This window comes from Rhagoletis pomonella, unplaced genomic scaffold, assembly GCF_013731165.1.
Source record: "Rhagoletis pomonella isolate Grant_MI unplaced genomic scaffold, Rhpom_1.0 Rhpom_scaffold_00004, whole genome shotgun sequence".
NCBI classification, from domain to species: domain Eukaryota; kingdom Metazoa; phylum Arthropoda; class Insecta; order Diptera; family Tephritidae; genus Rhagoletis; species Rhagoletis pomonella.
The window spans coordinates 9,672,007-9,685,327 of NW_023458558.1; the positions used below are offsets into that span (position 1 = coordinate 9,672,007).

At 34.0% G+C, this 13,321-nt stretch overlaps 1 protein-coding gene and 1 long non-coding RNA gene across 3 annotated transcripts in view; one reads left to right on the plus strand and one right to left on the minus strand.

Annotated features, from left to right (window-relative positions):
* LOC118736963 overlaps positions 1–9,411 on the minus strand; it is a 72,009-nt gene extending 62,598 nt beyond the window's left edge. Inside the window, exon 1 of the long non-coding RNA XR_004992777.1 lies at positions 9,190–9,411. This is a non-coding gene — a long non-coding RNA (uncharacterized LOC118736963). The remainder of the gene's footprint in view (positions 1–9,189) is intronic.
* LOC118736962 overlaps positions 1–13,321 on the plus strand; it is a gene marked incomplete at its 3' end in the record, with an annotated part of 246,938 nt that overhangs the window by 210,926 nt on the left and 22,691 nt on the right. For both annotated transcript variants that reach the window (XM_036467144.1, XM_036467145.1), the window contains 2 exon segments: positions 3,061–3,235; positions 11,974–12,175. In XM_036467144.1, coding sequence (XP_036323037.1) covers positions 3,061–3,235; positions 11,974–12,175 — 377 coding nt within the window.

The following is a 13,321-nucleotide window of genomic DNA, read 5'->3' on the forward strand; positions in this document are numbered from 1 at the left end:
TATACATTTTTCGAAACCCACGCAACTTTCCAACTAATTTTTGGGTATATATAAGGGTAAACTAACTTAATGCTTTGAGACATTTATTCCTTTTTCTTGAGTAAGATTTCATAGCTCAAACACCTAATATCAGGGCTCGAATATAACTGTTAGCCGAAAAACGATCTATCGGAGAGATATACAAATGCGCGGTTTATCTTGGTTGCCCACTGATATTTATATTTAATTTAATAAGAATAAATAGAATTATTTTGGTACCCCGATAATGGGTACCCGGATAGTGGTATCTTTATTCGGGTACCCGGGCAAAAGGCTATCTTTATCCGGGTTATATTTCTCCGGGTACCCAGGTAGTAGGTTATATTTATCTGGATACCCGGATTTAGGGTTATTTTTAATCGAGTAGCCGGATAGGAGGTTATATTTATCCAGATCCCGGATAGATAGTTATTATTATTCAGGTACTTGAATTGAGGGGTATATTTGCCCGGGTACCCAGGTAGTAGATTATCTTTATCTGAGTACCCGAATATGTGGCTATCTTTATACGGGTACCTGGGTAGGCGCTTAAGGTTATCCGGGTGCCTGATAGCGGGTTATATCATCCCCGGGTAAGAGGTTTTCTTTATCATTAAAGTAATACGATTTCGGCCAGCTGGAAAGAACAACTGGTGCGATGAGAAATGCCACGAGCGTATAGGTCTATATTTTTGGTAATAACTAGAGAGAGGCCGACCTGAGGTAAATTAAACTAAATAAGAGAAAAGTCAATGTGCAATTTTCTACTCCAATATCCTTTTGTATTTAATAAAGGGATGCATCTATGCAATTAGTTATACGTCAACTACTATTAATATAAAAATTTATATATTTATATACCGTATATATTTATGTGACTAATAGATATATATATACCTGTCCAATCAAGCACGTCTACCATTATTATTGTTTTGTTGTGGTTTAAGTATTGTTTGCCCAATCACAAAGTTTTACCAAACAACTACCAAGTGACTAGTCTGGCCTGTGTGTGTGTGTCTGACGGGCTTTTTATGAATGTCTCATACTAACTGTGCCACTCAAATGCTCTGCGGTTTTTGCAGCATCCATTACAGATTTCGCAATTGTCATTCGTTGCTCACAAGCAAAAACAATTCAAAAAGCAAATGCATAAGTTTGAGATAAAACCGAAAATAAAATGTGTAAAAAGAAAGCAATTATATTGAAAAATACTATAAATCCGAAGTTTGTTTCAGACTTTGTTTATATATAGGTACATGCACATGTGCATGCATGATTTATGTATGTATGTATCTCTATATACATATTTAGTTGTCTATGTGCCACTTGGAAACTTTCTGCAGTGGTTTACTTAAGTTTTTCAAGGGCTTTCGCAAATAACCGCAATATCGATGATGGCCACATAGCCAAAGTCTTAAACATTTTCTTTTTTTTAATTCTATAACTTTTCCTTGTACAAAGTGTAAAAATCTAAGCTTTAAAGTAAATATTGTATTTGGCAAGAATACTCATTCGCAAGCTATTACAAATCGAAAACAAAATTTGCAAGTGTAAGCTTCGAATAGCTATTTACTATTCATACATATCGACCGCTTATATTCAAGACTCTCTATCTGCAAAAACACAATTTTTCAACCGAGGAAAAAACTATTTTACCAGCTATTTATGAATCCATCAATAATTCGAAGTACCAACGTGTGCCATAAACATTATATATGTTACATAAATCATTTGGGTAGGAGACAAGTTGTCGTTAGTGTCATATGTCGTAAAGTTTTTAACGGCTAAATGAATGCTTGGAAGACTTGAAACCAAAACCAACTATTTTTTTAACGGTGTGAAATTTCATAACACAACGCCCTTAAATATAGTTTTAGCCGTTCAAAGTTTACGACAGACAATAATGCGACAGTATAAAACACCTTATCAGCTCCCTAATTGTTTTCTTTATTTAAATTCGCTGTACTTCCTTTGTAAAACAAAAAATTTAGTTGAAATTTGTTTTCTCAACTTTTTTATAAAAATATGGTTCATTCTACAAAAAAAAAAAATGAAAATATAACTTCTAAACTTTTTGCAAAACTCGCGAAGCTTCATAAATATTCATTTCGAAATTTAAATTTTTTATAACCGCTTTTTTGGAATTTTTTTGGCTATGCCATTTTGTAGCCTATTAAATTCTAGTATAACAAGTAAGAAAGTCTAAGTTCGGGCGGAGCCGAACATTAAATACCCGGCGCAAGTATTAAATATATGTTTTTCCACCCTTCCGAAACCTTCCGCTAGATGGTAAGCCGGGGTGCATCAATTTTGAGTAAATTAGCGTCCTTCAATTTCGAAATATTGAAGTTTCAAGCATTTCTTAAATTTACCGTTATATGAGAATCGGCCGTTATTTTAGTCCGATTTCGATAATTTTCAACGTTTTGCTTACACGTGGCAAGTACAATAACCATACCGAGTTTGGTACAAATTGGTAGAACGGTTACCGATATACTTATATGTGATCATAGGGCGTTCTTGAAAAGTTTTTTGAGATAGAGCGTTTTCGAACTGGCAGCCGAGATAGGTCGATCTTCCACTCAGCCATCGATATATTCTAATAGTAAAAATCAATATATATTTTGTTCCAGTGAACTCCTGGTAATCGACACAGCTATGTGAAATTTTTGACAAAATAAAGAAGAACATTTAGCGGTCATTTCTGCATACCTAACTCATTTTTTTTTTTTTTTTTGATTATGTCTCTTGCAGCAAATGTGCGATATGTGTACATATCTATACAAATATCTATGTATATGTTTGCCACCCTATATTTAGTTGTTAACTTTCACTTGTGTAAATACTTTACGTAAATCCCTTGAAAATTGACCCACTGTATGGAATATATATACATACATACATATATACTTATTCACTTACTGAACTTGTTCAATTAAAATTTGAATATTCCGAACTAAATAGTTAGTAGATACTCATTTCAACGAAAATATACCGAAATAATATTTTTTTCCTAATACATTTCACTTTTCTCTCTTGCAGCGCTATGCAGTGCAGCGACACACACACAAAATTGGTTTGGACTCTTAATTATTGCCTCATTGAATGGACATCGAAATTTGTGCCACAATGTCATTTGCTGTCGAATACAGTAATTGCAGCAGGTAATTTCCTGAGGAAGAGCAGTAATGAGGATGTATACCTGTGTGTGCTGCACGTAAGTACCAACATATATGTACATATATTTATATCTATGTATGTAGTTTGTTTTTGTATATGGTATATTTGCCAAATATCGATGCAGTGAAAGGTAATGACAACAAACTGGATCCTTTCTAATACAAATGGAATTACATATCTATGTATCGTGCGGTGTATAGAGTATTTGAAAGGATCTAACTCCTAGGATTCGAATATTAATTTGGAATCAAACAATTACACAGGTTTGCATATTGAACCAAACCTCTATATGCCCAAATTATTCGACGCGCTTAATGCGAATCTGAGGTCAGCTTAGCCCCCATCACGCCAGGTTCGAGGTTATTTGAAGGTCAAGTAGGGAAACATTTATTGAATAAACCTGAACGCCATTAAGCTCATCCGCGGTGTATTTTCCTGGAGTAAGCCTTTTAGAAGAGGGTAGGAATGGCCGGGCTATATCTGCGTACAAGCCTTTTAAAAGGGACTCCTTCATTTGATGTGTATTCTTTTCAACCACTGCTGAAGGAGTATATAAAAAGTGGGGCGCCAGGCAAACACTCAAGCCGTCGTTTCTCGCATGCGACCACCTCAAACCTGTTGCCTTTCGACCCCTTTCCCCCACTTCACTTTTAGTAGTTTCCTGACTAGTTACTTGTGTCACTAGCGCTTACTAGTCACGAAATGCAAATATGCCTGATCCATACAAGTTTTCTCAGCGGAGCAATTAAATATACAAATCATTAGACATACTATACACACATTTTTAATTTCATACAAGTTAATATTCCTATATGGTATCTATGCAAATTTAATCACACAAATTAAATGTTATGCTTGTGTATGCCCAATGCTTAGGGATTACAAATTGGTACAGAATTTGTTCGTTTAACTATTATGCATTTTCATGTTTATCGCAGATAGGTATTTTCAGCTGCACGTCCAAATTCATTCATTTAAATGTGCATATAAATATACATGTATTTTTACATTAGTAAGGGTCGTAAAAAAAATTTTTTAACCTCCGCATAGCGGCACCAAAATCATGTTTTCTTTATAACTTTTTTGATTTATGATCCTTTTTAAAAAAAGCTACATTCTCTGTCATCTTTTGTACCATGGAAAGGGAACATTTTTTGGGCGAACTAAAACACCATTAAATTTATTAGTAGGTTAGGTGGTTGCACCGTGTGTCAGGGGCTCACTTGGACAATTAGGATATTGTTCTTTGTGTTTCTACTTTCTGAACGGCACCCAATATTTAATCGGTAAAACGGATCGAGCAGATTATGTAAATACGAATTCGGAATTTGGCTCGACGCCCCAGAACTCCTCGGTGCTATTAAGGATGTGACAGCCAAAGTACTTGAACCTTAGCCTCGCAAACGCTGGGCACCTAAGAAGGTAGTGTTCAGGTGATTCCATCTCGTAATTTTCCAGGCAACTGCGACATACGGGATCCCGTAGTTTATTTTATCAGTACGTCTGTATAATTTTTTTTTTTTTAATATGATGAGGGTATATGCATACATTTCTATGTATGTACAAAAGTGTAGGCATAAAAAAAAATCGTAAAGAACAAACGATTTAAAGTTAAAAATTTCTATGATTACAAATTCTTCTCAAAGTAAGCTTTCAAACTTGGAGTCGTTGTTACAATTGTTTTTTTTTTCAAATAAACCGAGCCGGCCTTATGTGCATAAACACTACTTATGAACATGCATGCATGTATAATATTAAGTACCCTTCACTTTGCTGCAAATTGGTCCATGCTTCCCAATAATTTATTTGATTGTGTTTGTGAACGGAAATCCAATTTGGACTACAAACTTTTAAATTCCTGCTATGCTTTGTAATTACCTCAAGTGAAACAGCATAGATCTGTTGCTAGGAATTAAATAAACGAAAGCAATGCTGGTATTAAATAGCAAAAGCAATTGCAATCGAAGAATGTCAATTTAAAATAAAATAAAACAAAGACAAAAAGATAATTTCAAGGAAATTTAATTCATAAATTGATATGCACATTTTCCTTGAAATAATCCAATTGATTACAATGTATTAAATGTCTGCATAAATCCATTCAAAATGGCAAACTATTCATTCATATTAAAATGAAATGAATGTGATTGGCTTTGAATTTTATTGAATAGCTGGGCTGATATTCTATTGGGCCGAAGTTAAAATATCCACACGATGTGAAAACAGCTTGAGTAGTACAGTAAAAATGGTATATGTAAAAAGCTTAGAAAAAGCGCCATATTAATAAAAAATTAGTGATAAAATTTTTTTCTCTTTTCGACGGTGGATTGTCCTAAAACCGTTAGTTGCATGAAAATAATACCCTTCTTATCGCAATTCTAGAAAATAAAGCAGAAACGACTCGACTAGAGTTACGCATAGTGTTAGGTACTTGAGTAGGTCACTCGCGCTGTACGGAATCTGGCGAGTCATTAGGCTAGAAGACACTTTAGATTCTCAGTATGCACAGTTTTCCTTTTGTTTGTTCAATATTTATTAGTTTTTTTATAAAAGTGTATATTCTACGTACCAATCCGATTTTAAAATTTTATTAAAAATTTAAAAACATGTCAACCAAACTGTGTGCCATCCTAATGGACTGCAATTAAAAATATTTTAAGAAAAATTTCAGCATAATAAAGTGACCTTTCAAGTGGCTACAAAATGCCGTTTTTTTTTGTGGACAGTGTCCAAAGTATGTATACTCGATAAATTTTTTTTATGGAAGAAAATGCTCAGCACCGTCAACAATAAAAAAAAAATACAAAAATCAACGGTATTTTTTAGCCACTTGAAAGTTTCACTTTACTCGACTAAAATTTAATGGGCTACAAAACTGCGTACCCGAAATTTTTCGAAAAATATTAGCTTATGCGCTGCAGGTCATTAGGATATCACACCCCTTTGTTGAGATGTTTTTTAAGTTTTTATAAAATTTGAAACTCAGAATTACATTTTTATAAAAAGATAAATTAATATTAAACAAGCGAAGGAAAAGCTGTACATATAGAGGACCAATAAGGTCTGCTAATCTAATGACTGGGAGTGTACCAAACTCAAAACTGTGAGTTTTTCGCACATGAAATAAAACGTCTGCTGAACTCTGTTCGGATTGAAATTAGAATCAACTCATGCAGAGGTCTACAATGCATTGAAGATAAACGAAAAGTAAATTTAATAAGTGGGTGCAAGTTATTTTCATTTATTTTGTAGGAAATTGTATTTATGAGATACATATGTATGTAAATAAAGCGATTAATGTATTTTTAATTTCTTGTGGTCATAAAGGTTTGATCTAATATCTAACATTATACATACATATGTATAGCATTTTCAATTGTTGGCAATCAAAATAAAACTCAAATAAATTTGCATTTCCCATCGCTTTGCTGATCGGCGGCTTACAAGATTTCCGCAGAGAGTCTAGCTTCCGGAACCAGCAAAGGGGATTTTTCGTTTTCTCAAAGTCGTTCGGACTCAAAATCTGTCGTAAGCTAGGGTCACCACGCAGGTCAAAGAAAAATTGTTAAGCATTTGTTTGTTTGCTGCCAGAGTATTTTCAGTCAGTATTCTTCAGATTTGCGGAGATATATCTGCAGTATCTTCGTTTGAGGTATATATCTGCCTTCTCCTCCTCCACCGTTTTGTTAGGTCTGACTCAATTTTATTTAATTTTGCAAACAAAAATCAAAATTTGTTCAAAAAATTCGAATTCAAAGATTTTAAATTTTGATGACAGCTTGCCAAACTTTCTTAATTTTTTTTAGAAAATTTTAAATTCGGACTTACATGCTTTTTATTACATAGGGCGCAATGCTTTCATAAAAAGCTAAAACACTAAGTAAACGAAAGAAAAAAGCCTAAACTTTTCGAAATGTTGCTTCCCTATTTATATGCTCGAAACTGTAAATATGATCTTATTTTAGTTATAAGAAAAGATAAAGCATTTCATATATCAAACTTTACCTAGTGTTAAATGCTATCTCTATGACAAATACGAAACGAAAAATGTAAGAATAACCTAATATTTTTTCAAATAAAACGGGCACAATTTGATGTAGAAGTTTTGGTTAGCCAGTATAAAAATCCCAACTTAATATTTTGACTTTGATCGAAAAAAAAAACTCCTTCAACTGGATACGTTTTATGACTTCATAACCATCACCCTATACAAATGTATGCACAGTGCGGCTTTGTAAACATTTGATTATAACGTGCAATTCGCACGACACACACACACACACACACACGCTTTTACATCCGCAATGTCAGATGGACACACTTTGCCGCTTAAGTGAGTCCTTTTTCGTGTAGCATCAGCAGTAGTTAAATCACTACGCTGCATTGACCGCCGCCAGTTACGCCCAAAAAAGTTCAGACATTCATATACATATGTATACAGTGTTCAAAATAATTATTCGTATAGTGATTTATTTTACAATTTTCGCAATGTTACTTCTTTCACGAAAATGTAGTTCACATTTTAACAAAAACCATATTAATTAAAATTTCATACTTTTTAACAAACTTAAAAGGGTTCGAAAAATTTTAAGACTTTTATTCAGAATGTTTAGAAAAAAAATGTTTTCTCAAGGGTTTCGGGTTAGAAGAAAATTAGCGACACCCTCGACAAAAAAATTATGCCAATTAACTAAAATATAATAGGCTACGAAATTGCATACCCAAAATTTTTCTAAGAATCCGAATTGAAAATTTCTTCATATTTTTTGCGTTTTTCCGAGCTTTGTATAAAATTTAAAATTTATTCTTGTGGTTTTTGCCGGTGAATAAATTATATTTTTAACCGACTTCCAAAAAAGGAGGAGGTTATCAGTTCGTCGGAATATTTTTTTTTTTTTTTTATGTATGTTACCGCATAACTTTGCACCACGTCAACCGATTTCAATAATTCTTTTTGCAACGGAAATGTAGTGTCTCAGAGGTGGTCCCATTCTAATTTGGTTTGATCATTGGATCATGAAATATATAGATATATATATATTTTTTTTAAGTCGGTTTTTTTTTGCTAAAAATTACTTGTTATATGCATATCTTTGACTTTGACTGTATGTACATACATATATAGCTACACATACAGCAGCTTCAAAGCGCGTCAGTTGAATGAGCGTTTGCCATCGTAACTCTGTTGTCACAGGAATCGCTACTCCGCCCGCCGAGCTTCTAGAAATCGACTTTATACGTTCGTTAGTGCTGGGCTTTGCTTACCCGTGCATACATATACACATAGTGGTTATTGCAGTCACTTTGTCTTCTACAACATTGTGTCCTATATGCATGGGTGTGTGGGTGTGCCGAGGGTCCTGAATGTTTCTGGAGTGAGCTACTTTCGCTGTTCCTTGTTTCTGACAACATTCGCCTTTTACTCGTATGCCACGCGCGTTCACTTTCTGGTTTCTTCTTTTTATATGCTCATAAACCTACACATGTGCATACATATGTGTGTACACTAGGGTGGTCAGATGCCTCTATGGACTCAAGATTTTTTTCTTTTATTTAATGCCCAAAATCGATACTACTATAGTCGAGGATATCACAAATAAATTTTGGTTCCGATTGGAGTCGGTTAAGACATAAGTCATAAGGTAATCTGAACTTTGAGCCTTTAGCGACACGCCTTAGCCGACTTAAATCGGGACCAAAATTTATATATGATATCTGCGACTACGGTAGTATCGATTTTAGGTATCAGATGAAAAAAAATCATATTAATTTTTTGAGTCTCCATAGAGAAATCTGAACCAAAATTTGTATGCGTTTTCCTCGACTATAGTAGCATCACCCTAATGTTGAGGCTTTGGAAATCTGATGTAAAATTTATATCCAACATTTAAAGACCACCCTAATGTACATACATGTGTATTTGCTTAACTGTGTGTATTGTTATAATTTTTTTCAATCTTACTCCTTTCAGCTCAGCTTTGTGGCACTTACTTTTCTATTTTCTATTTATCCCCTTGTGTGATACTTCTTCTTTGGCAAATAATATTGCTACTGCCACCGCCATTGTCTCTTCTGCTCTCCCCAACATCGAAAAGCATTATTCTTTCATCCGTTATCCCTTTGTTTTGTCTGCAACGTTGCCCAGAGCTGCTCTCTGACTCTCGATATCCGTTCGTTTAGTGCTTTGTTGATTTGCCGCAGGACATCGCTGCATGACGAGCAGCGAATGAATGACCGCTGTGGCCGTCGTTGATGGTCAGTGGCCCAAAGCTGTCGCTGTCGCTGTTACTGTTACTGTTGCTGTTGCTGCTCCTTGTTAATTGGTTTTTTGATTGGCAATTTTCAAAACTAACAACAACAAACAGGCGTTCAAATGCTTGTGCGCACACACTCATTTGTATACATATGCATTGGTATGTTATAGCATTTATTTTTATAGCCAGAAAGCAAAAATAAAATAGCATCGCGCTTCCAGCTGACCGCCGATCACTGGCTTGCCTGGCTGACGACCGTCGTTGACCGGAATCAATGCGTTGCGTTTACGCTTGAATTGTGCCATGACATTGCCGACCACCACGCACACGCACAAGTACAAGAACACGCACACACACACCCCGTTCAAATACTCTCTGACCCTTACACCTTTCCTAGCGGGTGTGTCGGTATGTGCGTTACATGGCTTAATAGGCTAATGCTATGCGGAGTGAACTAGCTACTAGCTGTGATGTTTATTTGCGTTTTCATGCCCCGTCGCTTCCATACACACATATACATACATATATGTATATGTATATGTGCTCGCTTTTGTTAGTTTAGCAAATAGTTAAATAACATTTTGGGACTATGAAAATGCCTAATGGACGTTGGTTTAATTGTGTGGATTATGGCTGACTTGTTGGGTGACAATTAAAATGAAAAAGGAAAAACACAAAACAACATCCATTCTGCGACGATGGGCACATGAAGAGCATAAATTGCAGCAATTTAATTGTAAACACTCGAGTACTGAGTAAAAAGTTGTACAAGTAAGTGCTTGTAAAAGTTTATAGAAATTGTATTATTTAGATATGTATCTAGCTAGCTATCTACGTATGTACGTGCCAGGTTCTATGGCTTAATGTACAAAAATATTGTCTGGTTAGTTTCAGGCAAATCTACTTCTCTAATTTGAGGTTGAAAATTGCTTTTACTTATGATATATTTAATACCCACATATGTATGTTCGCATTCAGCGCAGGGCCCTATGCCTGAAGCCTAGTTCATCGCAACAACTCGCAATGTTATTCTATTTACGTCGTATGGAAGTAGGGAAAGTATCAGTCAGAAAGGGTTATATTTATTTAGTGGGTTCATAAAAACTGAATTCGCCCTAATGCGGCCGGCCGGCCGGCCACTTATAACTAAACAGTGGAATTATGCGGAATTATATAACTTTTCTATTAATTTTAATATATTTTTAATTTTGTACATTTTTTAAGTTTAAACCATTAACTATAGAAATTGTAATTATTTTTTAAGTAATTTTATATAAATTTTAGGCTATCGTATATGCTTTCAGAAGAAGATTCCATTTTACAGAAATCAAATTGTTAATTTTCTCCAAAAATGGCGCCACTTCAAATAACACGTGTCGTTTGTTTCAGAGTGCCCTTTGCAAGAAACTACCCTTGTGCCCTTCGTCTTCAAGGCTGACAACATACGAATCATGTTTCCATATTCCTCATGCAAATTTAGGCATTTATTAGAGATTTTCCCACACTATGTGCCATCTGCAGTTCTCAAGAAAAATCACAAGATATATTTTTCATTAGTTCTTTTGCTTGAAAAAGTACTTTGCTGTTGCTGTACATTTTCTTGAAGAAATAAATATACGAGCATTTTTTTTCTTAAGAGCTGCTACAGATTTAATAAATTTTGATAGAAGAAAATTTTTTTTCTATTTCTTATGTGTCATTTTATGTGAACCTTTCGTTCTTCTTGAGAACTGCAGATAGCCCTTTAACAGGGGAAAAAATTAAAAAATAATATATATTTTTTTTAATTTTTCTCGTTTGTTATTTTATGAAAAACAAAAAAATAACAAGCTACTGACGAAGAAATCGACGGTTAAATGCAAATGTGCAATGATTTTTTTTCTCTCTCTCTAAAAGCACTCTAAATAGTGCTAGTAAAACTACTACTGAAAAGCGTTTATTTTTCAACCAGAAAATTTTTAAATAAACGTCCAAGATGTTCAAGATTTGATTTTGAACATGAGATGTTTAAAAAATACACATACATATGTAAATCTACACACAAAATATTTAAAATTGCAAAAATTTTGAAAGTAAAAATATATTTTTTACTAATAATAAACATTAAGTGCTCATATTTACTCCAATTTCCAATTCGGAAGCAGCGAGCAATTCTTTACTTGAAACGTAGCAGTGGTGCCAAAAAGTAAATAAATAAATATGCAAATCACCATAGAGTAATTCTAGAAATAGTCGCGATTAATTTTCAACTTCGAAACTCTGTAAATAAAGCGTTTATCTTCTATAAAAAATAAACCGAAAACTTTAACAATCTTAGTACTCTCTCTCTCTCTCTTAACCTCCGCAAACCTTTTTGAATTCATTATCTATCATTTTGAATAAACTTTTGCTATTACGCAAGGGTGCTAAAAAATCGCATTTCATTTTTGGTATCAATACAACTATTAACTGCAAAAATTAAAAATTGTTCGAATAGGAAAAACGAAGTTCTTAATAATTTCTTTACTATTTTCATTTACAGGGACTTGAACGCATTGTGGTTATCAGCAACGTCAGTCACACCTCTGGCGGTCCCGCCGTGAACACTGCAACTGGTATATCGGGCATTGTAACGCCAGTGCTGCGCAATAAAATTGAAAAATTAGCATTGGAATTGGTGAAATTGGAAAATGAAAGATTTTCAATACCGGCGCTGCAGCTGCTGCTTTCCTGCATGTATGTGGGTAAGTAAAATTAGAATCACTAGATATAGAATTTGTAGAAATTCATGCAGAGAATTTACTTCAAGTATTTTGAATAATCACGTTCGAAATTTGGTAGGTCAAAATCATAAAATACTTAAAACTATGGAACAATTGTAGGCCTTAACTACCAGATTTTGGCAAAATGGTAGATCTGTACGTGATAAGAAGATCTTACATCACGTAATATTTTTTTTTTTTTTTATAGTGAGTTTGAGTTTTAATTTTTTTTAACACAATATCAATTACGGAATATGCAAGTTTTTGATGTGCACATTGATCTGAACCAATGCTCCATAACTTCTACCGTAATTAACCTCTTTGATATCGATTTTTTAAAGAAGTCCCACGTAAGTTCATTAAAAACTAGAGAAGATTAAAATATTCTACATACATTTTTTAGCCACGCCCTATCTCAAAAAACTTTTCAAAAACGTCCCATTTCAGAATTTGGTTGAAGAACGCAATATTTGAGAATTCGTTTCAAAAACGCCATATTTCAGCACATTTTCAATACATTTTAAAGTGAGATAGGACATTTTTGAATCGTATTCTGAGACAGTTCATTCTTCAACCAATTTCTGAGATAGGGTGTTTTTCAATAAAGTTCTGAAATAGGGCGTTCTTGAAAACTTTTTTTGAGATAGGGCGTTTTCGAACTGGCTGCCGAGATAGGTCGTTCTTCCACTCAGCAGTCGAGTTGTAAACTAGTAAGAACCGACACTACTTCCGGAACGAGCTAAAAGTAAGTTCATATTATCGTTATTTACGGCACATTTGTAATTTATAAGCAATTCATGCGGAAATCAATTACATAATTTCGTGATTTGTGACACTGTTAAAATAGGGGGAATATATAATAAATCAAGAACTAAATTAAGAAAAAAAGGATTTTTCATTTATCTTAGCCCCCACTGTTGAGGAAATTTGAAAAAATGCCTAAGGGTATGAAACCATTTTTTTGTTTTTAAATCAAGTAAAAACCGCACACTCGTACGTACACGTGATAATCACATCTATAGAAATTATGAAAGTAAATGTAAACTTACTTGACTTATGTGAAGTAATTTGTGCTGTAATGTGAATATAGTTTAAGTTAAAACTCTTAATTTTAGTGAGCTTGTTCGA